Genomic DNA, 24,280 nt, shown 5'->3' with positions numbered 1-24,280 from the left:
CTGCCGCGGGGTGTCTCAATTTTTGCCTCCGATGAGGCCCTTCCCGATTCCCGTTTGATGTGACTTTTCCACCGTTGTGATCACAGTTTCCTCCTCTATAGGTTGACTAGGGTAAAACACCAAACCGCGATGTGAGCCGGAGGAGTCACCACACCGAAGAGTCCCACCACCGGTAAGTTTCAATTTTCTGTGTTTTTTCGGCCCACTGAGGGCCCTAAGTGTGTTTTCTCACAGGAACCGATGCAAGTTTGGATGAATTTGATCGAAAACAACCAAAAACAGCCAACCCGATGCGGATTGCCGTCGCGAGCAGCGGCGCCGGAGCCGTCTCCGGAGCATGGCGGAGCATGGCGGAGCTGCTGTGACGGAATTCTGAAATTGGCCGAGTAGGCCCTAGTTCTTATTTTTTGAATTATTTAGGACATGTGTAGGTACCGTAAGCGCGTTTCAGTTCCCGAAAAAAAATTCATGAAACCTAGGGACCGCCCGTAGGTGTAGTGAAAATCTAGTTTTCGGCGTTAAATCAAGTAAGGACCCCTCACCCTATTTCTTATCATGGAATTGAAGTCTGAATAAATGATAATATTGTATTTTGTACAAATTAAATAGATATGCATAATTAATTACGGTTGCTAATGGAGTCCGAACTAGACATATTTCTCTGTCAATTCCTGTTTGATTTATTTTACAGTTTAAATGCATTATGATATCTGGTTTATTTATTTTATGGTTTCAAATGCATGAATCACTACTTACTTTACTACTGTTTGATTTTGGAAATCTAAGATATGCTTGCTTTGTTGGATGTACGTTACTTGTTTATGTATTCGTGTTTGAGTTGGTAACGAATACTAAGGAAAAATAGGAAAAGGGTATGATTTGATAAATGGATAAGATGATAGTCTTATTAGATATCTTAGGAGATGATGGACGGATCGGGTTCATAGGGAACCCTACCGTGAACGTTATTTCATACCGGACAGGGTATGGAGACTTTATTATTTTGGCGCTCATACCGGACGGGGTATGGGAATGACCCACTTCACCCTCATACCGGACGGGGTATGGAGACGGCCCTGGAATTAAGTTTGTTAAGGAGTATGGTTCACGTGTAGCGGAGACGGAGACCCCTATGGATCTCCATGGATATTAGTAGGATGATAAAAAAGGACAATTGTTGTTTGATAATTTGAATATAAAAGTATGATATGTGCTATATTACGGATTATATATGAATTCATGATATTTATAATGTTATTGTTTTCATATGTTGTTTTTATAAATCTCACTGCGGTAAGTGGACGGTAAATAGTTTGATTATTGATAAATAAATTTGTTTAAATCTACTGCTACATTGGTTGTTTTAATTTTAATTATGATGTCCTCGCTATAGCTTCTAGTGATCACTAGATTGATAGTTGTTATAATTCTTATTTTTAACCAATTTGATTAAATATTGATTAAAAAATTATGATTATCTTTTTACTACAAGTAAATTATTATTTAAAATTTATTCTATACATATAAGTTCAAGAATTTTTATAAATGTATTACAATCGGTTTGATTGAACGTATACTAGGATTAGGTTAAGGAGAATAAAGATGAATAGGTTAAATGAAGGAGAGTCGAGAAGATAATAATTAGAATTTTGTTTTTTTCTTAAACTTTAATTTCAACTCATTCTTTTTGCCTCAAACCAGAAGTCATAAGTTATTTCTTCACAAACAAACTCCAAGCTATTTATTTAAAGAAAATTAAAAATTCAGAAATTATTTTATAATGAAAAATATTTAGAATTAAAATAAACTTAGGGTTAAATTAGAGATTAAGATAATAAATTTCTTCTAAAAATAAAATAAGTTTAACCCCGGTCCAGTATAGCAACGGCGTAAGCACCAGCGGAGCAGCCGCTGTGATTTTCTTCCCCCCAATTCGTCTCTCTTCTCCATCGACCAAAAACCAGGTTCCTCCAAATCCTTATTTGCTACCGTCTGACTAGAGCTAAGAATCAGTAAACAAAGTATTCTAGGTTAGGCGAATCTCCTGCCAAAACAAGTTTCTTTGCTTCTGCATCACTCCATTACAACAACTGTAGCAATCTGTTAATCGCCCTCTAGGGCAACTCTGGTTCAAGCATGGCAATTTCATATCCTACTTTCCGAAATCAGAAACAAATGCGCTAAACCTTCACCAACACGGTCATAATCTTTCCGCATCCTTTTTAAGCCAGCTGAAATCAGAGTTTGAAGATCGGATTTCAGGCTTTTCCGAACAAAAGAGAGGAAAATGGCATTTTTCGGTTCACTCAGATCAGCAATCTTCGACAAGGAAGATCGAAAACGGTTGCGTTTCAACCATACTTTTTGCAATTCCTGCTATTCATTTCGTTTCCGTAATACCAAATGAACATATACACTAGCTGTTTACGTATATGAATGCATTTTTTTTTGTTTCTGCGTATGTATATATATGCTTTCGAGTGACGACCTTTGGATGCTGATACAGGCAGTACCAAGCTCATATTCGTGGCCTTAATGCATACGACCGGCACAAGAAGTTCTTGAATGATTACGGTATCAAGTTACAGTATTTATCCGTCCTTATATATGTATTCCGCTTGTGAATGAATAAACACGCGTGTTACTTGAATGTTTTTGTTCCTTTTTATTTTTTTCAATTGGATGCTGTCACTTGTATTTGATAGTCTGATGGAAATTCGTTGCTGGTATGTTTTGAATTGTCGCTAGAGGATTTAGGAACTTGATTGATACTTTGTTGGGGGGTTAGTGGCACTAAATTATTGATATGATTGCTCAAAAAATGGGACATTAGGGAATTGGTGGCAAATGGTGAATGGTTTATTTGTTGAATCCCAATGTCCTACAGTAAAATGGATGATGAACAATCTTCTCCTTTGAGTATGGCAGGGGGCTACAATCATCCTTACACTGTTTGTCTATGGGCTAAATCATGTTCTTCTATGTGTTGCATAAGTTCTAGTGCGTTTAGTGCGTTACCAGATATGGTAGATGTTAGTTTCATCTGGGCGGTATACTTGGATGTGGAATATGCATAGAAACATTGGTAAACCTTTTCTTTTTTTCAATGAAAATGGATTTCCTTTTCTTTAATGTAATATGTATCTTCTCCAGAGTAGGTATCAATTTGCATGAAAAGAAAAATCAGATTCAAATTTATTAGTAGGAAAAAATGAAAAGGTTTAGGGGAAAAAGAATTGCTCTTCTAATGCATTTTTCTTCTAGGTAAGCATTTAGTAAGAATAATGAGAATACAGGAAATAATGGTGCCATTTCTCAGCATTTAGCACTATGCATCCCTATGTAGCCACTTGTAACTTAATGGACATGCATGTTAGCTAAAAAATTGCACATTTCTGACTGAATTTTGTTACTTTGACTTGTCTAATTACTTTTCTAATGGGAGACTTTGAAGTTTACCGAGTGATGTGTGGTATTTTTAAATTGTTGCACCATTGAGTTCTGAGGATTTGGGAACTTGAGTAACATTCTATTGGGTAGCTTAGCTACATTTAGTTTTTGAGATGCTCATTGCAATTGTGGGACATAAAAGGAATCAAGTAAAATGGTGAGTGGTTTATTTGTTGAATCGTTGCGTCCTATAGAGAAGTGAATACTGAATGATCTTCTCCATTAAGTATGGCAGAGAGCTATGATCATTGCTATACACTTCCTTTGGACAAAGCTATGTCCTACCTCATTTAGTGTAAAAGCTACGTTCTATCTGTTCAGTGATGTAGTTTATCTATGTGGGCTGTGCATTTGGATGTGGGATTGCATAAGAACTATCTATCAGGGTTGTGAACCACAATGACTCTGGGCCCTTTTTTTGTTTAAAAACACTTTGAATCATGAGAAAGCTTTTGTCATTGCTGCTGCTACTTGGACCAATATGTAGTAAGTTTATAAGCCAATAAATATGTTTGTTTCCTGTTTTTCCTTTGTAGTTGGCTTCTATGGGAAAGAAAAGTTGTCGAACGTGAAATTGCCAGTTAAAACAGATCAGGACACCCTAAAAGAAGGGTACAGGTATCCTTATCTTGGGAAAAAATTATATTTAACTTCATTCTTTTCGTTGGATTCAACTATATTTTCATCCTGCTGTCCACTAATCTAGATGCATCTCATTGGGTGTGCATGAGAGCTTGGTTTGTGATGAAATTGTCCTTTCATTAATGAGAAGTTTAAAAATACTATGCTGTACTTTGGGTTGTCACAATTAGCTCCTTGTATTTTAAACCGAGACAATGTACGCCTGTACTTTATGCATGTTCCAAAGTAGGATCTTCAGTCAATAATTAAATATTATCTTTAAACTAAATATGGATGCATTGCACGTTAAGGTGTGTTTCTATGGAATAAAAGGATAATTTCCTCTATAATAGTACATATCGCTCCCTGCTTCCCCTAAAATAAAGTAGTCAATCCCATACCAATCAACATCTCGGTTTTTTTATGGGAGCGTTTGTTACTCTGTAACTGTGGTTACTGTTTCAGATTTATTGCTCTTTTATGTTTTATCTATAATTTTATATGTGCACAATTTGGTATTCTAATCTACTTATAGAAGATTATAGGAGGAAGTTTTATCTTCCGCTGTTGTAATATTATCTTTCTCTTCTTAATAATGCTTCTTTTTATCAAACGAAATTTTATATACAGACACACATAGTAATAACACTAATAATTAAGTTCTATAGAAATAATAAACTATTTAATTTGATACTCTATATTAAATATAAGTAATATACGGTTTCTAAAGTGAATCATTATAAATATTTAGTTTACAAGTAGATTAAATAAGTTAAATTAATAACTTCAAATATAAAAGAGAAGAATATTATACTAAAGTAAGTAAAAATTATAGTTATACAAACTTAAACATTTTTATTAAGTTTTCTTACATAAAATATAACCTTAATTTTGAAATTTTTTTGTTCTATTTTTTAAAATAAAAATTTAATATTTTTGATGATTTACTCGGTTCCAATCGGTAGCACTATTGGCTGGTATTAACCCGGTACAAAATTTAATTTATACTAGGATACATATCTATGAGCTGGTCCAGAATGTTGACTGGCCAAGACCCATATTGGTGCAATACTAATTACATTACCTAAAATCCTTAAATATACAAATCTTCCTCCCTAATTTTCGAAAAAGTTTGTAAATAATCATCCTTTTCTTCCTTTGGCTGTGGTAGAAAGATCAAAAAGAGAAAAAGGAGATTGATGAATTAAGTAGCAAAAATGGAGTTATAGTACGATTGATGGTTTTGGGTAAGGAGAGAAATTTGGATACTTGGGGATTTTTAGCGAATAAGAAAGACATTTTGGAGACATTTGTTTTAAGGAGAAATCGTACTGTTACTCCAAAGAAAATTATCCTTTTCTTGAAAGGGAAGTTTTAACCCCCCCCCTCAAACCCCCCCCCCCCCCTAAAGACTTGAAGTTCCCTAGCCTTCATTTATAATTTGTTCAAAGCCTCTGTATCCGTAATTAAGAGCAATGGGGACAAGGGACTGCCCTAATATGTTGTAACTAGTCAAAATTAGAGTTTTTGTTTAGAATTCTGTTACTTGGTCATTTTGTTGTGTTGTTGGATAATATAGTACTAGGAACAAACATGGCGGGCTGTGTAAAATTGTAATGGTAAGAAGATTACTTTTACTGCAAGCTAGTCATCAGCAGTAGTGACCTTAATAGTTGTACCTTGGTGGGGGAAGTATGAATAAAATCTTATGAATGCTCTCTAGATTCTATGCTTCCTGTTTTCTCTCTACTTTTCTTATGTCCATTCTCCCTTCTCTTCTCAATTCCTGTTCTTCTTCTCCTTTGTTTCCCTATTCTGTCCCTAGCCCACAATCCCACACATCTTGCCCTAGCTGTTAATGAGTCAGTATCCTGACATGATCTTCTCAAAAGGAAAATCCTCCTTTTCTCCATTAGTGTGAGAAGGGAAGTCCAACTGTCGATTTCCCAATCATTTAGGTTTTGGAGGAGAGAACAATCTGCCAGATTCCACCACTATACACATTAAAAGAAGCGATAACCTTCACCTATTTGAAATTGGCTATGCTGAAGATATCTGGTAACATCTCACTAAGAGGTTCCTCATCAATCAAAGTCAACCAAAATTTAAGTCTCCCCACCACAAATATGATGTTTTTTCGAAAAGCTGTCCAGCTTTTGTTGAACCATCTCCAAGGGCTACAACTGTATCTGCCTCTGTGAATTTTGGTGTTCCAAGAGCTGACATTTGGCCCTTTTTGTGACAACAAACCTCTCCTCCATGAAGCACCACTCTCTGTGATGAATCTCCATTTTCATTTAGCAATCAACACCTTATTGAAAATTCCAATGGATTTAATGCCCAAACTACCTTTTTTGGTCAATCTCTTAACTCCATCAGAAGTATTGAAGTGAAATTTCTTCACATTATTGCACAGTATCCATTCTCTTAACCACAAGAGTAGGAACTAGAAAAGGGATGAAAAGTTGACCAGTAACTCAGATGAAGCACTCTTGGTGAGAGCAAGTGTCCCGCCTTTTGATAAGGAATGTCTCTTCCAATTGGAGAGCCTCTTCTCTATCTTCTCCACATTAGGATCTCAAATCCCTCTATCTATGATCCATGGACCCTGTTAGAGACCCAAATATTTGATAAGAAAGTAGGCAATCTCATTGGTCTCCAAAGAAAAAAATCTGTCTTCACTAGATTATATAAAACATAGCCAAGCTTTCACTTCCAATTGCGTGACTTTTGTCTTTTTTATGAAGGTTCATACGTTCAGAGGAAGACGACATGAATCCGTCTTGGGAGCAAAGGCTTGTGAAGCGTTACTATGATAAGCTTTTTAAAGAGTATCCTTTGCAAGAAATTTTTATCAATTTCCTGAAATCCCTCTGGGTGTTATAGTAATTTCAAATTTTAGGTTATTTATCTGATTAAGGCTGATATTCTACCAAATAGAGGGTGATTGTATGTTTTGGCAATGTTGTTAGTTATAACTACTGAGGGATGTGGATAATAGGTATTAAAACATGTATTGCATGTTATTGTGCATTTATAGCTTGACTATGCATTTCTTTTAATAAAAATGGGTGCTTTTCTAGCGCAGACGAGTATCATTTTCAAGTGTTAGCTGTTTTATGTTAATGTATTGGCAGTTAATTATTTTTATCAAATATGTATAGAAGGAAGCAGTTATTCTGAGTTCATTGCCTTAAGACTATATCAAAGATATTGCATAGCTGACATGTCACAGTATAAGAGTGGAAAGGTACCATCTTATCATACTTAAGTTTTTTGTTTAAAAAAAATGTCATATTTAAGTTTTAATATGTTTATTCTGTACAGCCTGTCCTGATGGTAGTCTGCCCTTCTTTCCTTATCATTCTTTTGAGGAAACTTCTATCTGAATGTTCTTATACAATAGAAAAGCATTTCTACTTCAATTATGGTGGTTTGTTCAATTTTTTATTTATCGAATTTTGTTTGGAGCCAGGTATTCTTTCTTGGTTTTCTGTATTAGCTTAGGAGGACTGATACTTTTGCCATTGATAATGGACTTTATTTATTAATTTTTTTTTGAGATAGAAAGTAGAAAAATATATTAGAGTAGGCACCAAGGGGGTATCACCCATGTACAAAAGATTTACAAATCTAAGAGTATATCTACAATGAAATCAAAATCATCAAGGTTACAGAGGTGATGTCCCAATAATGTAGACCCAAAAAAGTGGAACCATTTGTCCTTGATGTTTCCAAAAGAATCCTCTTTGTCTTCGAAAACGCAGTTGTTTCTTTCTTTCCAAAGTATCCAAAAAATTGTAGGAGGGATTAGTCGGTAAGTCTTGTTACGTTTGCATTAAAATTCCCAAGCATTTAACTCCTTTTGTATAGAATCCGCAGGGCTCCAGCAAATGTTAAGGAGCCCCAAGACCATGGACCAAAGCTGGCGGGAGAAAGTACAGTGTAATAGGAGGTGATTGCAGGATTCGGCATCAGCTTTACATAGAGAACATCTGTTGGCCAGAATAATACCTTTTTTCATGCGGTTATCCAGAGTGAGAATCCTTTCCTTGGCGGCTTCCCATGTGAAAAAAGAGACCCGCTGAGGGGCCATACTTTCCATATCAATTTAGTGGGGAAGTCCAGGCTTCTAAATCTGTTGTGTTGAGTCAAGTGATGGTAGAAAGCTTTTACCGAGAAAATACCCTTGCTGTCAATATTCCAAAGGAGCTTGTCTTCAGTATTGGTGACTTTGATTGTGGATAAGAGAGTTAATAAGCTTTCATATTCAGTGATTTCCCAATCTTTCAGATTTCTAGAAACCGCTATATATTCCAGGCACCTCCATTTTCCCTGTCAAAAGCATTTTCGACCAACATTTTCTTGTCTTTGGTGATGTCATAAATGAGAGGAAATTGATGTTGGAAGTTTGAAGCGCCACACCATTTATCAGTCCAGAATTTGCATTTGTTCCCTCTGGCAACTGCCCGAGAAGAATAATCCATAACCAGCTTGTTAATGGAAGAGATGCCACTCCATAAGCTTTTACCATGAGTAGTATATTTTCCTCTGCTTCGAGGGTGTTTCCACTAATGATCCATTTGCAGTCAACAATTCTTTTCCACAAGGTGTCACTTTCATTCCAGAATCTCCAAATCCATTTGCCATGTAGGACAACCATTGATAATGGACTTTATATTCAACTCTTTTTATCTGCTGTAGATGTCTGCTTTCTTAATAAAGAAGTATTAAGTTTATTTTAAAAAAAAATATTAAGTTTATTTAAACAAAAAAGAAGTATTATGTAAGCTTTCTCCTTTAATAGTTCTCCTGATCTTAATAATTCCTTTCAGATTGGTTTGAGATGGCGGACAGAGAAGGAAGTCGTATCTGGGAAAGGTAATATTTTTCTCCACTTACTGATTCGGTTAAGATTTTTCATCTCATTGTTGACTCTTCAAAAAATTTCTCCACCTTAGAAAAAATTACTTTTTTGATTTTGGTGTTTGTTATTTCAGAATTGTTATTGTAGTTTCTTTGCAAGGTACTTGTATGATGATTTTTTTTCTGAAGAATTGTATGAAGATTGTTATGTGCATTACACTAGGCTTTTAATTTCAAAATAGTATATGATGAATTTGATGTTTATTATTATTTCAAAATAATATATGGCTAATTCATTTTGATTTGCTCGTGTCCTCTCTCCTAAGACTTGAGCTCAATGTTATTTTTGTTCACATCATGTTTATTTTCAAATTGAAAACTTATTCTACCAGAAAATCTTCCCTCGGGAAGAATAAAAAGTAACATCCTTTCAAGTTATTCCGTATCATATTAAATTTGGTGGTCAGCTTTCTTCTATAGCTTCTGATTTGTTTGGCATGCTTTAATTTTACAAACTGTACATAATCTAGTATTTTTCATTCTAATCATTAGTAATCTGGATGATATTTTCTCAATAGGGTTATGTTTTTAGCCTGTTTTTAGGAATGGATCCCAGAATTTTTATTCATGGATAAATGAGTTAATGGCTAAAAAACGAAGCCTGATAGTTTAAACTTCATGAATGATTTGACATCTGAAGCCAGTTTCACACAGATCAGATGATTCATCTGAAATCTAGATATATGTAATTTTCTCTGGACTGTTTCATTGTGTCATCGAAGCTATAATATAAGATAAGTATGCTTGTAAAAATGTGGTTAATAGAATGTTTCTATAATTTCATGGTGTCAACTGGATGTCAAAGCCAATTTGGGCAAGACAAATATGTAGATGTTGATATATCGTCTCTCCCTCTGTCTCTCCTACCATCTGAATTAAGAACGAAAGGAAGATGAAAAAAATTAAATAAACACTTCTGAACTGGGAGAGAAATCGTCCTGATCTACTAAAGAAAAGACTTTAATAGTACTTTCATAGTACTTTCTGTCAGTGTAAGAAGAAAATAGGGTGCTTTAATGTCACTAAGAGAAAGCCTTTTTTTTTTCCTGAATAAAGAGTTCTGAATTGAAGCCTTGCCATTCCTGTCAGGGCAGTTCATATGTGGTAACAAGCATTGTGATGAGAAAGATGGTTTGGCGAGCTATGAGGCAAGTGTTTGTGCCTTTACTTACTGATTTGATCTCTTAACTTCTTTTAGCTTTAATATAATTATTTAAGTTGTTCGTTATAATGTCTTATCTTCCTTGATTATAATGAACAGTTTATACGGTTTGTATTGTTATAATTTAACTATCTATCATGTTTATCTAAAAAAATATAACTATGTACCATGTGATACATAGTTATATCTAAGTGTCTATATATATTTTAATATAGCACTATTTGATGATGTTGAGAATTATATTAATGCCCTATTTTACTTGTTGGTTACGAGTCTCTAATATTGGGTATATCTAAGTGTCTGACTTGGAAATTTTATTTGGATTCAATCACTAACAATCCAAAATTGGATACTAGTACTTGGATTTGTTTGATATAAAAAATAATAAAACTAATATAAGCTTTAGGTAGTTAAGATGATTTTATACAGCCATTAGTACAAAAAGATAACAATATTAGTACTATTGACCGCATATTATTTACAGAAAGAAGTTCAAGGTATAGACATTCAAGAATTAGCAGTCTCATTTTTATGTACTCTTTCACCTTCTAAGTTGAGTCTCTTCCATCATCGTAATAATTCTCCATCATAAGTTTTCAGTACACACATCCAATGTCAGACAGAGATCCCACAAGCATACTAGGGTCATGTCATGTCCAATAAGAGTGTAAGCCTAAAATTGAGGAGTCCATGCAACATAATTGGTCCTTTAGACAAAATAACTTTTTCTCACTTTGTTGCAATAGATATTTTTTTAATCTTTCTTTTCCTGCTGTTATGATCGTTTAAATTTTGGATCTTATGTTTGTATTAACAACTAAACTATATCGAAGATATCTTTACCAAAAATGTTAAAGAGACATTTGGAGATGGTGAGGGAAGCAGGAAATGGCTTGTGGAGGTCTTGCGGAACCTTAATGATTGGGAAATCAATGAATATGGAGTACTTTTTGAGTACATTAGAGTCAGTTACTTTAGAGTCGCTTATGCTGAACGAAAATTATAGCCCACCGGTTTGGTCACTTAGTGTAACACCCAACAAAACTTTTTTTTATTTATAAATATAATTTTTTTATTTAATTTATTTTATTGTATTTTATTTTATTTTAATTTAGTGTAAAAATGGAGTAAAATTGATGGAGAATTAAATTGAAAACAATTTTGAAAAAAATGGGTGAAAAATTGGGTTCTGAGAGTATTTTTGAAAGAAAAATCGGAAACCAAGGGTCAAAACGCAATTTGAAAAAAATTTGTCACTTCAGACGCCTGTTCAGTGGCCCCGATCAATTAGGACGCGCCAAGTGGCAGAGGTGCTGACGGGGGAGGCCATGCGGGGGAGCCACGTGGGTGATCCGCGTGCGCGTGATCGAATGGCTGAGGTCCGTTCTCGCGCGCACGGACGACCTGGATGCGCTCCCTCCCAAACGCAATCGAACGGCCAGATTAAAAGCGATCGGAAGGCCCAGAGTGAATCACGATGGACGGCCCAGATTGGATCGCGATGAACGACTCAGATTCACTTCCTATTTAATCACGATCGGACGATCCAAATCAAACGCGATGGACGACCCAGATCAAAAGCGGATAGGTATAAATAACCCTCATCCGCATTAAACCCTAACCCTAGCCGCCAGAACCTCTCGCCGGAGAAGACGACCCAGCCGCCGGGAAGTCGACTGCCGCCACCCGCCGCCGCACCGGAACCCTTTTTGACCGCCAAAAAAGATAAAAACTCTCTTTTGCACGAAATTCAATTTTAAGCTCACCCATGACCAAATCGGAGTGAAAAGACCGGCCAATTGGCCGGAAAACACCGACGAAGCCCAGCGGTGCCGCAGCGGAAAACTTTACAAACTGCCTCCGATGAGACCCTTTCCGATTCCCGTTTCGCATAATTTTTTCATCGTTGTGATCACCGTTTTCTTCTCTATAGGTTGACTGAAGCGAAACATCCAACTGCAACGTGAGTCGGAGGAGCCGCCGCACCGGCGAGTTTCGACTTTTTGTGTTTTTTTTTTGCCAAACGAGGCCCTTTAACGTGTTTGCTCGCAGAATCGATGTAAAATCGACCGAATTCGGCCAAAAACAGCCGACCTAAGGCGGATCGTCGCCGCAGGCAGCGTCGCTGGAGTACGGCAGAATTGCCGTGCCGGATTTTCGAAATTGGCCGAGTGGGTTCTGGGACTGATTTTGGGTTTATTTGGAACATTTATAAGTACTATAAGCGCGTTTGAGTTTCCGGAAAAAAATTCAGGGAACCCATGGACCGCCCCATAAACGCAGTAAACCGTTTAGCTTTTCGGTATCAAATCGAGTAAGGATCCCTCACCCTATTCTCTATCATATAATTGAAGTTTAAATAAAAAATAATGTGGTATTTTGTACAAATTAAATAAATGTGCATAATTAATTACGGATTACTAATGAAGCTCGAGCCGGAAATTACTCTCTGTTGATCTATTTCACAGTTTAAAAGCATGATAGTATCTGATTATTCTATTTTATGGTTTGAATGCATGTATTGCTGCTTTACGTGACTACTGTTTGATTGGGATTTGAGATATGATTGCATTACCTGATGCATGTTTATTTGTTTATGTGATTACGTTTGATTTAGTAATAGATACTAGACTGAAAAAAAGAAAAGTTATGTGATCAAATAAGCAGATGTAACGACAGCCTTACTAGATATGTTGGGAGATGGTGGACGGAGCGGGTACATAGGGAACCCTACTGTAAACGTTGTCTCATACCGGACGGGGTATGGGGACGGCCCGCTTCACCCTTATACCGGATGGGGTATTGAGATTTAATGTTTTGGCGCTCATACCGGACGGGGCATGGGAACAGTCCTATAATTGAGATTGTTGAAGGAAAGGGTTCATGTGTAGCGGGAACATCCCTATGAACCTTCATAGATATTAGTAGGCTGGTGAAAAGGAAAACAGTTATGATTTGGTTTATTGTTAATAGATATGAATTTATGATATGTTTTATGTCACTGATTGTTCATAAAGTTATGATCTGTATGTTATTATTGTCTCCATAGATTGTTTTCATAAATTTCACTATGGTAAGTGAACGGTAAATGATTTTATGATTGATAAATGTAGTGGTTTAAACTTAATGCTCCATTAGTGGTTTTCGATTTTATACCAACCTTTGATTCTGTGTTGGTGATATAGTGTAATATCCTTACTGGAGTAGTGTAGCTCATCTTTTATTTAATTATTTTAGATCAAGAGAATTAGGTTCCAGAATTCGATCCACAAGAAAAGTGCGAGTAGATGTTAGATATTTTCTATTTGTTTTCTTATTTTTCGTGTTTCTTTTAAAGAATTAATTCCGTAATATTTTTAAATACTTTTAAATTATTGTGTAAGGAATGTAAAGTTTAACCTTTTATTTCGCTTCCGCACTTAAGTTATTATATATTCCCTTTTGGATTTCTAGGGCTGTTACACTTAGCACTACAGGAAATTCACTGTTGGGTCCCTCTACAGATACCTGGCTAAGAAAGAGCCCATTGAAAGCAATTTTACATACAAACAAATATGGAAGGTGAAGGCCCCACCAGGGGTAGTTTTCTTCGCTTGGGAAGCAGGCTGTGGGTGTATCTTGACATTGATAAGCTGAAAAAGAGAGGAAATTTGTGGTAAAGCAATGCTGCTTATGCAAGAGGGCGGAGGATTCCTGCAACCATGTTCTACTTTGGTGTCCCATTGCGCATAGCTTGTGGACTATGGCATATGGGATTCTTGGTTTCAATTGGATTATGGCAGGCATTCTAAGGAGTGAATTATGGGCATGGAAAGGATTGACTGAGCAGAAAAAATATTTGGGGCTTATCCCCCTCAGAATCTTTTGGGTAGTGTTAAAAGAAAGAAATAAGGGAGTTTTTGAGGGGGTGGAAGAAGGTATTAATAAGATTAGAGAGAAATGGTTCCAAATGCTGGATTTTTTGGTTATCCGCTGTTGTACTCCATGAAAAATTTAGGATAACTAATTGATGTTTTTACTGACTTGTAAATATTTTTGTACATGGGTTTGCATCCCCTTAGTGGCTATAATGAGTGATACATTTTATATTTGTTATTTGAAAAAATTAAAAAGAATCTTCACCTAAAAAGAGCAAATATCCAATTTGGTCCAAAGTATTTGTCGAAGAATGTACCATATATAACTAAGAGAGAATTAGGTTAAAGAACAGTAGGGTAAAATAGACCCTATGTAATTAATTATTTGGTTCCTTTTCGGTTCTAGAAAACCTTTATATAGAAGACTTTGATATTCAGTAAAATACATACTCAACTATTCTCAACATGGTATCAAAACCTTATGAAAAAAACTTCAGACCTATTTCACAAATCCTAATCGATCTTCATTGTTTGAAATAAGAAAAAAATTCCCAAGGGGCCAGCTTTCATTGGCGGCCACCACATCCTTACCGCTGGCCACCAGACCCAAGTCGGCCTTCATAGCTAGGCTCTAAGCAGCCTCCATAGCTGGAGAATGCACATTGCTGCCTTTTATGCGACTGCACTATCCGGGCAGCCAGCTATTGGTGCTGCTAGTCACACCTACAGGCCCTGCTCCAGCCACAGATTGCTCCAACTGGACCTGCACCAGCTACCACTAAGCAGGCTTGCCTAGCTAGAACAACCGCGCACCACCAAAGCAACCCCTTCAGTTGTGTGTCCAGCCTCTATCTGCATGCAGCCTAGCCATACATAGCTAGTCCTGTGCCACTCTGCCCAGCAAAAGCACCTCACCTCCAGCCGCGTTCAGCTGTTGGCCCAGTGTGCATCTCAAATAGCAGCAAACCCAGCTGCAGGCAAGCCACCTAGCTGTGCGGTTGCCACCACTTTCTGCTCCAACCACTCAGCCACCTTGTTGGCATTGCACCAGTAGCCCACTCTAGCTGTTGGACAAGCTGTTGCTGCGGTATACTGCATCATTGGCCAGCATCTGCGGTGATTCTTTTTGCCACTATCCAGCCACAACAAGCGGTATATTTCACCTACTAAACTGATATTTATTGCCTAATTTTCGGATCATGTCAGAAGTAACCTTGCATGGCAACTTCAAAACTCATTAGATTCAAAGTAGAGATTGAAAGACAAAGGGTTTGGCCCTTGGAGAAACCCACAGGTATAATTAATTGGCACACTCGGTATGTTTTCTACTTTACATGAACCAAATGTCTCAGATAACCTTTTGTACTATCCTCAATTGTAGATTCGGTAGTCACACATCACATGACCAACTCTAAATATTTTAACATCTTGTCCTGTGTTCCAATAGTAAGAAAATAGTTACCACCGATGGTTCATGAATCATTGTAGCAGTAGTTGAAAATATAAAATTTAGTTCCCGTTTTACACTTAATGATGTGCTTCATGTTCTCAAATTATGCACAAATCTTATTCAATGTGCAAACTATCACATGATATCAATTGCAAAGTGGTTTTTTTTTCATCTCATTGTGAATTTAGGATCAGTCGGCGGTGAGGATAATTGGACATCTGAGGCACAAAACATATTACTTCTTGGATACACTTGAGATGCCATATTCCATCCTCTCCACTAGTAACTTATGTAAGATGGTTACACTATAAATGATTGGGACATTATTCCTTTTTTATTCTCGAAGTTATATTTTCCTCCTTGTTTAAAAGTTTCAATAATGAATATTTACATTGTAATACATTTGAATTGACAAAATACAAACGGGTAAAGTTTTCTCTACGTGAGTATGGTCAATTAACCATTCTAGTAAACATGGCCAAGAAGCTGGAAGCCATTGAGAGAAGGTTTCTTTGGGGTGACATGGAGGATAGAAGGAGATATCATTTCTTGGCGTTAAGCAATTCAGAAAACCACTATCTCTTGGTAGTTTGAGTTTGCGGTTTTTGGTTGAGATGATGAGGCTTTGCAAGGTATGTTGTGGAGGTTTTTGACCAAGGAAGAAGCCCTTTGGAGAAGAGCGATTGTAGAAAAATATGGCATGGATGAGAGAGGCTGGTTCACCAGAGTGGGTTCGAGACCACATGGGAAAGGCCTATAGAAAAAAATTAGTTTATGCAGGGATTATTTTTAAGTGAACATCTGGTGGAAGGTTGGTAAGGGGGATAGGATCAGATTTAAGAAGACTAGTGGTTGGAGGATGGTACACTTTACGTTATTGCTCAACATAAAGAGATCAAGATCCGCAATTCTTTTGTGGAGGTTGAAGGAGGGGTGAAAGAATGGTAGCTCTTAGTGATGAGAAACCTGAATAATTGGGAGATTGGTGAATATGAGAACCTGTTGAGCACTCTATCCTTGGTGACTCTAGATGGGAGCGATGATATTCTCCTATGGCGTGGTACAACAAATGTGTCTTTCACTGTCTAATTTTTTTATAAGCAGCTGTTCAAGCATGATGGTAATAGCTTTACTCTCCCATTCAGATAGGTCTGAAAGGTCAGAGTTCCTCCTCGTGTATGGTTTTTTGCATGGGAGGCCAATAGGGGGTGTATTCTGATAATCGATAAGTTAAGAAGATAGGATAAGATCTTGTTGAACGCTTGTTATCTTTACAAGAGGGCTAAGGGGACTTGCAAACATATTTTGCTATGATCTTCTGTGGTCTTCAAGCTTTGGACTTTGGTATATAGTCTATTAGGTATTAGCTGGATGATAACAGGTTCAGTAAGAAAGAAAATTTGGGCGTGGAAGGATATGGGTGGTAGGAGAAGATGAGTGGAGCTAACTACTACTAACCATCTTTTGGGTTGTGTGGAAGGAGAAGAACAAGAGGACATTTGAGGAGATCGATAATGTGGATGGTTTTGATCTACTTAAGAATAGATAGTTCTATACTCTTGATTTTTTTTTATTGGGTCATCTTTTGCATTAAATTGAGTATTTAGGGAACTTTATTGACATTTTGATTGATTTGCAAATTTTTTGTATATAGGTGGGCGCTACCTTGGTGCCAATATCAATATATACCTTACACTTTTTTATTTTTTTATTTTTTAAAAAAAAAATTTTAAACGTGATAAAAGAAGCACATTTTTTTTACCTTGATTCATAGTGATATTTTGAGTCCGACAAACATTTCCACATTTCTTGGGTTAAATGGTTTGTTTCATTTATAGATGATTATACGAGGGTAACTTAAGTTTTCATTCTAAAATTCGGATCTAAAGTGAGTTGTGTGCTTCCCCAGTTTCACAACGTGATTAATACTCAACTTGGAGTAAAAAAATAATACAATATGATTAACACTTAACATTATTAATTTGAGATTTTTTTAAAAAAGTTATGCTTAAAATTTTAAAAGGTATATTTACCAAACATAAAATTTTTATTTTTTTGAAATAATAACACTTTTTACAATTATTTTTACTAAATACAAAATAACTTTTAAATAGAAGTATTTTTAATCAACAACTATTTTAATAGCATTTTTAAAACTCACAACACAAGTTACAGTCTATTCAAACACCTTCTTAGAAGGCTATATTGCTTTAAGAGGATATTTTATTTACCATGATTATAACATGGCTATTCTCATCTTGAATAATACTTTTTTTTTAATTGATAAAAAGATGCTTGCTTTGACAATGGTAGAAAACATTGAAGTAAGAATTCCTTATTAGGGTTTTATTTCTTTATTTTATAATCTTTCTTTCTTTTTACCCTTTTTCCTGTTTTCATCTTGTGTAAGTTTTCCATATCCTATATTGTGTCTTTCCCTTCATCTATTTCATCACGTATTTTTTTTTCTCTAATTCAATATTATCCTCATAAGTTATTTGTGGTAGAGGATGTAATCTCACTTTGATTAAGAATGAGAATTTGTTTCTGTTGGGCAACTCTTTTAATGTCATATGGTTTAAAGTAAGAAGCTAGCATGGTACCAAAGCTAATCTCTCCTAATAGCTTGGTTTTACCAAATATTTTGTCCATAATCTATTTGTTTCCTATCTGCTCACGTACACACTCCACGTGAAGGAGAGTGTCCGACCAACTATGAGGATCTATGTTAATTTACCTACATGTTGGCAACTCTTTTCTAACACTGTATAGTTTTGAGTAAGAATTTAATATATCTTTTTCGTAAAAAGGTTGATTTCAACCCACTTTTCCTACCTCATTTGGTTTTGGCTTAAGCAGCTTACATGCTCTTTTTGAGTTTAAAAATATTTTGTGATATGCTTGGTAACTAATAAAGAACTTAGAATCTAGATAATTTACAAGTTCTTCTCAAGAAAGAAAAAAACTTACAAGCAATTGGAAGAGTTATTTTAAGAAATTATAAGCGATCTAAAATAAGCTTGTGTCAATCAAGTAAATTATAATATTACCTTTGAAATTTTAAGTTAATATCATTACCGTTTTCAGTTTTTGTTAATTAAATATCAACTTATATGCACATTTTCAACCAAACAATTCAACAATATATTTGTTAAATAAGCTCATAACTTTTAAGCTAGTAAAATTAATTTTTTTGAAAAAAAAACTTTAAGCTAGGAAAAAACTTGTCAGCCATATAAGCACCTTTGTTTTAAGCTAACCCAAACAACCTCTTAATTCATCTTTATGCATAAACTGTAACTATGCTAGTTTCATGTTGCAGGTTAACTTTTCTTATTTTGAAGCTGGAGAACACAAACAAGCCCTTGTGAAACTAGTTGCTTGTGAAAGGTGCGGATATTACTGAGCCATATGAGCCTCCTTTTTTTTTGGTATCTCCTCTGTCTAGTTTATATAACTTCTTAAGTGAGCAGTTCATTTATTTAAAAAAAAAAAAAGTGAGCAGTTCCATAAAGAGATGAATGTTTTGCAGATCTTTCTTGGTTTGGGTGTTTGGTTTTAACACATTGTATCATGTAAACAGACTTTACTGGCCATGGTCTTTTTTTGGAGTTGTTCCTGTTGGGAAATATTTATTAAATAGGAAAGGATATTTTGTATAATCAGCGAAAAGGGTATATTAGTAAAAAAACTGTATAGGTAATTAATTGTATATTTTCTTTTATTACCCTAAGAATGTGTATATATAGTTGTCTTCTAATTCAGTAATACACACAATGTAGCACCCGGAAAGGAGGAGGAAAAAAAAAAAAAAAAAAAAAAAAAAAAAAAAAAAAAAAAAGAAAAAAAAAGGGGGGCCACGTCAGCAGCCACATCAGCAGGCCCGGTCAGCAGTCCCGGCCAACCGGGGCCTGCCACGTGGCAAGATCGCGTCACTCCGAAAGGAGCCACGTTGGCGATCCGCGTGGGTGCGATCCGACGGCCCAGATCAATCACGCGATCGGACGGCCCAGATTCAAACGCACGGACGGCCCAGATTCAATCAAAAACGAACGACCCAGATTAAAACGAAACGAACGGCTGTGATCAAAAGGCAAGGGGTTATAAATAGAACCCCCACACCAGACCAAAAACCCTAGCCGCCAGCCGCTCGCCGGAGAAGACGAACCAGAGGCCGACCGCCGCCACCCGCCGCCACTCGCCGCCGCACCGGGGAAATTTCCGACCGCCGATCGAGGTAAATTTCATACCCCCGACTCGTTTTTCCCCACTGATTTCTCCTATGGCCAAATCGAAGCCGAAATCCCGGCCAAACGGCCGGAATACGCGGCCGAAGCCCAGCGGCGCCGCCGCGCCCCCTCTCGGTTTTTGCCTCCGACGAGGCCCTTCCCGGCCTCCGTTCGATGCAATTTTTATATCACCGTGATCACCATTCTTTTCTCTACAGGTTGACCGAAGCCAAATCACCAAAACACGAACTTCGCCGGAGAGTCGCCGTACCCGAGAGCGCCGCCGCCGGTAAGCTCCGTTTTTCCGTGATTTTTTGGCCCCCCGAGGGCCCTAGGGTTGTTTTCTGACAAGGACCAATGCGAGTGTGGCCGAATTCGGCCAAAAACGGCCGAAAACAGTCAACCCGAGGCGACTCGCCGCCGCCAGCGGCGGCGCCGTCGCCGGAGCACGGCGGAGCCGCCGTGCCGGAGTTGCGATTTGGGCCGAAAGAGGCCCTGGGCCTAATTTGGATTTTTTTTGGAACCCGTGCAGGTACTGTTAGCGTGTTTCAGTTCCCCGGGAAAAATTCAGGGGAAAATTAGGGACAGCCTGCAGGCGCACTGTGAATCGTATTCGGATCCCGAAAACAAGTAAGGACCCCTCACCCTATTTCCTATCACGGTATTAAAGTTCAAAATGATAAAACAGTATTTCTTGAATTAACGCATGTGTGAAATTGCTTAAGGTTGCTAATGGAGCCCGAGTCTAGTGTGATTGATGATTTACTGTTATTTGGCCTGTTTACAGCTTTAAATGCAAAATGAGGTTTGATGTGTTCATTTTACAGATTTGTGTGCATGTACTACGTTTTTATTAATTATGGGTTGAATGACTGAAAAACTGATACTGTATGTTGTCTGTTTGGTATGAATTACGATTTGCTTGTTTAAATGTGAATTGATGATGCTGATTGAGGAAAAGGAAAAATGAAAGATTGTGTAGACTGATAATTGTATTATGGGGGTCAGCCTGACTAGATATCCTGGGAGATGGTGGACGGACCGGGTTCGTAGGGAACCCTACCGGGATTGTGGTCTCACATGCCGGACGGGGTATGGAGATCTTATGGTTTTGGCGCCCATACCGGACGGGGTATGGGGACGGCCCGTTTCACCCTCATACCGGACGGGGTATTGAGGTTTATGGTTTTGGCGCCCATACCGGACGGGGTATGGGGACGGCCCGTTTCACCCTCATACCGGACGGGGTATTGAAGTTCATGGTTTTGGCGCCCATACCGGACGGGGTATGGGGACGGCCCTGGAAACTGATTATGAATGTTAAAGGTTAACGGGTAGCGGAACCCCTATGGACCCCCACGGATACTAGTAGGCTGGTAAATGAGAAAAAAGATATGTTGTACAATGATTGAATTACAAGAGGCGTGATAAGTGTTATGTTTTACAGCTTAGATTATTCAATGATTATGATAATGTTATTGTTTTTCTCATATTGTTTTCATAAATTCCACCAAGGTAAGTGGATGGTAAAAGTTTTATTATTGATAAAAGGTTTTGTTGTTAATAAACGAGTTTATTGTAAATTATGCTCCATTGGTCTTTTTGTGGTTTTCTACCCACCTTTATCTCCGTGACGGTGAGATATCGTGATGTTCTTACTGGGCTAGTGTAGCTCACTCCTTAATTAACCATTTCAGATCAGGAAGACATGGTTCCCGAGCCCGTTCCGCAGGAGGACGACGAAGGGGATGCCTAGAGACTCTGTAGTCATACGCATAGTTTATTTTCGAGTTTTCTTTCTTAGTTAGTTTAACCTTTTATATTTTAAGTACGTTTGTTTGGTTTTTCGTGTAAGGGATGTTAACTGAAATTTTGATCTCGCTTCCGCATTTGATATATTTAAATACTCATTTCATTTTAATATTTTCCGGGGCCGTTACACACAACATTCAATTCTTCCACATGGTACCAGAGTTCTAGGTTAAGAAATTTGAACTCTTTTACAAAGCTTATTTGACCTTCATTGCAAAATAAAAAAACCCGGTAGGGGCTAGCCTTCGTAGCCGAAAAACAGCCCCAGTCAGCGCCTTCTTCCACCTATATAATATTACTAATGTAGAGAATATGTTAGGTTATACTGGAATATTTTTCTAATATAAAATGTCTGAACCTTTTTTCTTTTGAAAAATTAGTGTCATTTCAATACTAGGTTATAACATTCTTGTCCGTTTCTTCTCTGGGTAGCCTCCCATTCCCAGAATCCTATGGGATTTTCTGCCCTTTATTCCTCTTCTATTTCTTAAATCTCTACCTCTTTTCCCATTTTCTTGTCAGCTTGGTGCTACACCAATTTTCTTATTATCCATTCTAAAAGGCTACTCTTTGACAATTATAGTCAATTTTATTACTGTAAGTTCCTACTATCAATGGAGAGACATGGGAGCCGTGGACTATTAACAATCAAGGTTTTTAGATTTGTTAAGATTTATGTTAGTCTTCCTATTTTGAAGTTTTATATTAGAACCAGATAATGGGATCTTTTTGTGCGCGAGATTTTATTTTTGTTCTTTTACCAATGAAATGCTGATTTTCCCAGGCTTTTTGCTTCAGTAGCTTTGAACATCCGGTTTGATCTCTAACTGCATTTTCCTTTTTTTTTCGGTTTCCAAATAGGTGTGCGCTAAAGCTTAACTACAGAAAACTAAAAGAGAAGGAGCAATCAGAAGGAAGCAAGAAAAAAGAGAACAAACGGAAAAGGTACAAACTCAAAACAATAAGTGGTGTTAAGGAACATAAATCTATCTACAATTTGTCGACCTAATAATATTATAATTCATGCAGGGATCAGTCTCGGAGTGACAGTGACACGGCTGAGGATTATGATAGGAGGAAAGAGAAGAGAAAAGGTTAGATGTCTCTAATTACTTACTGTCCAGAAGCTTTCGTTTCATTCTTGAACTCACGTTATAACTGTTTTTTTCTCTTTAACTTTTGTTGGTTTTATAACTGGAGTGTGATCTTGACCTTCCATCAAATGTGCAATCAGTTCCACCTGTGGGTAACATTAACTAAACACTTCTAAACTTGATTTTGTTCAAGCTCTATGAGTTTATATGCAACTATCATGTCCAAGTTCGATGATTGACTGCAAAGTAATCATGAATAAACAAAAGATAATAATGAGTAGAGGACCAACATGGGAATAGATGATCCAATATTGTAGATGTGGTTTCTTGTCAATAGGCTGAGATACACACTTGGGTCGAGGTAATCTTAGTTGAAAAGCCTACCTATGTATTTAGAGAAACTAAATATTAGAACTTGATATTTGTTGGAATTATATTGTTTTCATTTTGTTTTTTTTTTTTTTTTGCTGTTTGCTAATGAATACTTTCAACATGTATTTTTTGTTTTCCAGGGAAAATGGAGTCAGTCCCAGATGACCATCGGGAAAGTAATGAAGATGAGAACTTTGATGAATTTCTTGAGGGTATGTTTCCTTGATTTATCTTTTCTTTTCAAGAGGAGGTACAGCCAGCTTTGGATCGTCCTCGCATCCACAGCATAGTCAGTCACTGCACAAGGTTTTCTTTAAAATATCCCCAAGTGAAACCTCCTCTATGTAATCAATTTTGTAGCTTGAGAATACGTGTGAATTGCAGAAGCGCAGTGGTTTTTCTGTTGCGCGTTCTAAAGCAATAACAGATGCGCGAACTTTGGATTGTATTGTATTTATGTAGCTTAGTCTTCTTCTGAATCTATATAATTTTTTAAAAAATAATTAATCTTGCATAACTCTACATATTTACCTGATGCTCTCATTTTAGCATATTAAAGGGTTTTTGAGTTGTTAACTTGATTGTTTTAATGATTAAAAAAAAAAAATGTAAAATCATAATACTCAACAATACTTAAATGGTATGTACATAGAAACACCCTTAGGAGTACTCTTTTTTTAACTACACAGAAACACCATAGGTTCATAAAACAACCAAAAACCTCAAAGTACATTCTATACATTTAGAGGATTTTGATGTACATTTGAGTTTTTGGCCATTTAAAGTGAACATGATGAGTGTTTGAATATTGAGAAACATTTTTAATTATTCTAATACTTTATATTAATATTTGATCATTCTAAATAATCAGGAGTTTTTTTTTTTTTTTGCTATTCTACATATTTACAAGAATAATAATCTTTTTTTTTTTTTTTTAATTTATAGAAGAATCGTCAGTAAGAATTAGTCAAGAATTTGTGACTACCTAATTCTAGGGTTCATGAATGCAAAACTTGATCTATGATAGTAGAAGTAGAATAATGAGGGGTCAATAAGCCAAATATTCTCAAATCTAAATAATCTTTATGTAGTTGATTGAGACCACTAGCATGAATAAAGATGGAGTTATAGTTTGAGAAAGTGGATAGTTAATGAATGAAAAAAAAAAAGTATATGAAATGAGAATTTTCTAATAAGAGTTGGCAAGAGCTCCATCTGACTGAGTTCTGAAATTTACAAAAGTCATTACTTTTATTTGACTATATATAAATATTATTTTTAAATTCTAAGTCAATCAAATTTAGTGA

At 36.5% G+C, this 24,280-nt stretch overlaps 1 protein-coding gene across 2 annotated transcripts; it reads left to right on the top strand.

Moving 5' to 3' along the window:
* Nucleotides 1-1,856: 1,856 nt before the first annotated feature.
* Nucleotides 1,857-23,490, top strand: LOC110809291 (folate-sensitive fragile site protein). 2 transcript variants are annotated; one of them, XM_088210430.1, is made up of 11 exons: nucleotides 1,857-2,343; nucleotides 2,507-2,574; nucleotides 3,987-4,062; nucleotides 6,819-6,902; nucleotides 7,282-7,321; nucleotides 8,907-8,952; nucleotides 10,087-10,145; nucleotides 18,789-18,856; nucleotides 22,369-22,452; nucleotides 22,537-22,601; nucleotides 23,114-23,490. In XM_088210430.1, the coding sequence occupies exons 1-11, from the start codon at nucleotides 2,288-2,290 to the stop codon at nucleotides 23,197-23,199; spliced, it is 732 nt and encodes a 243-aa protein (XP_088066556.1). In that variant the 5' UTR covers nucleotides 1,857-2,287; the 3' UTR covers nucleotides 23,200-23,490. The 2 variants fall into 2 exon arrangements, with proteins under 2 accessions (XP_088066556.1, XP_021890766.1); XM_022035074.2 differs by having other exon boundaries at nucleotides 1,860-2,343; nucleotides 3,987-4,068.
* The last annotated feature ends 790 nt before the right edge of the window (nucleotides 23,491-24,280 follow it).

Source organism: Carica papaya, chromosome 8, assembly GCF_054855325.1.
Source record: "Carica papaya isolate Zhongbai chromosome 8, ASM5485532v1, whole genome shotgun sequence".
Lineage (NCBI taxonomy): Eukaryota > Viridiplantae > Streptophyta > Magnoliopsida > Brassicales > Caricaceae > Carica > Carica papaya.
Note: the sequence above shows the minus strand (reverse complement) of the source record. Positions and strands in the feature narration are given on the sequence as shown.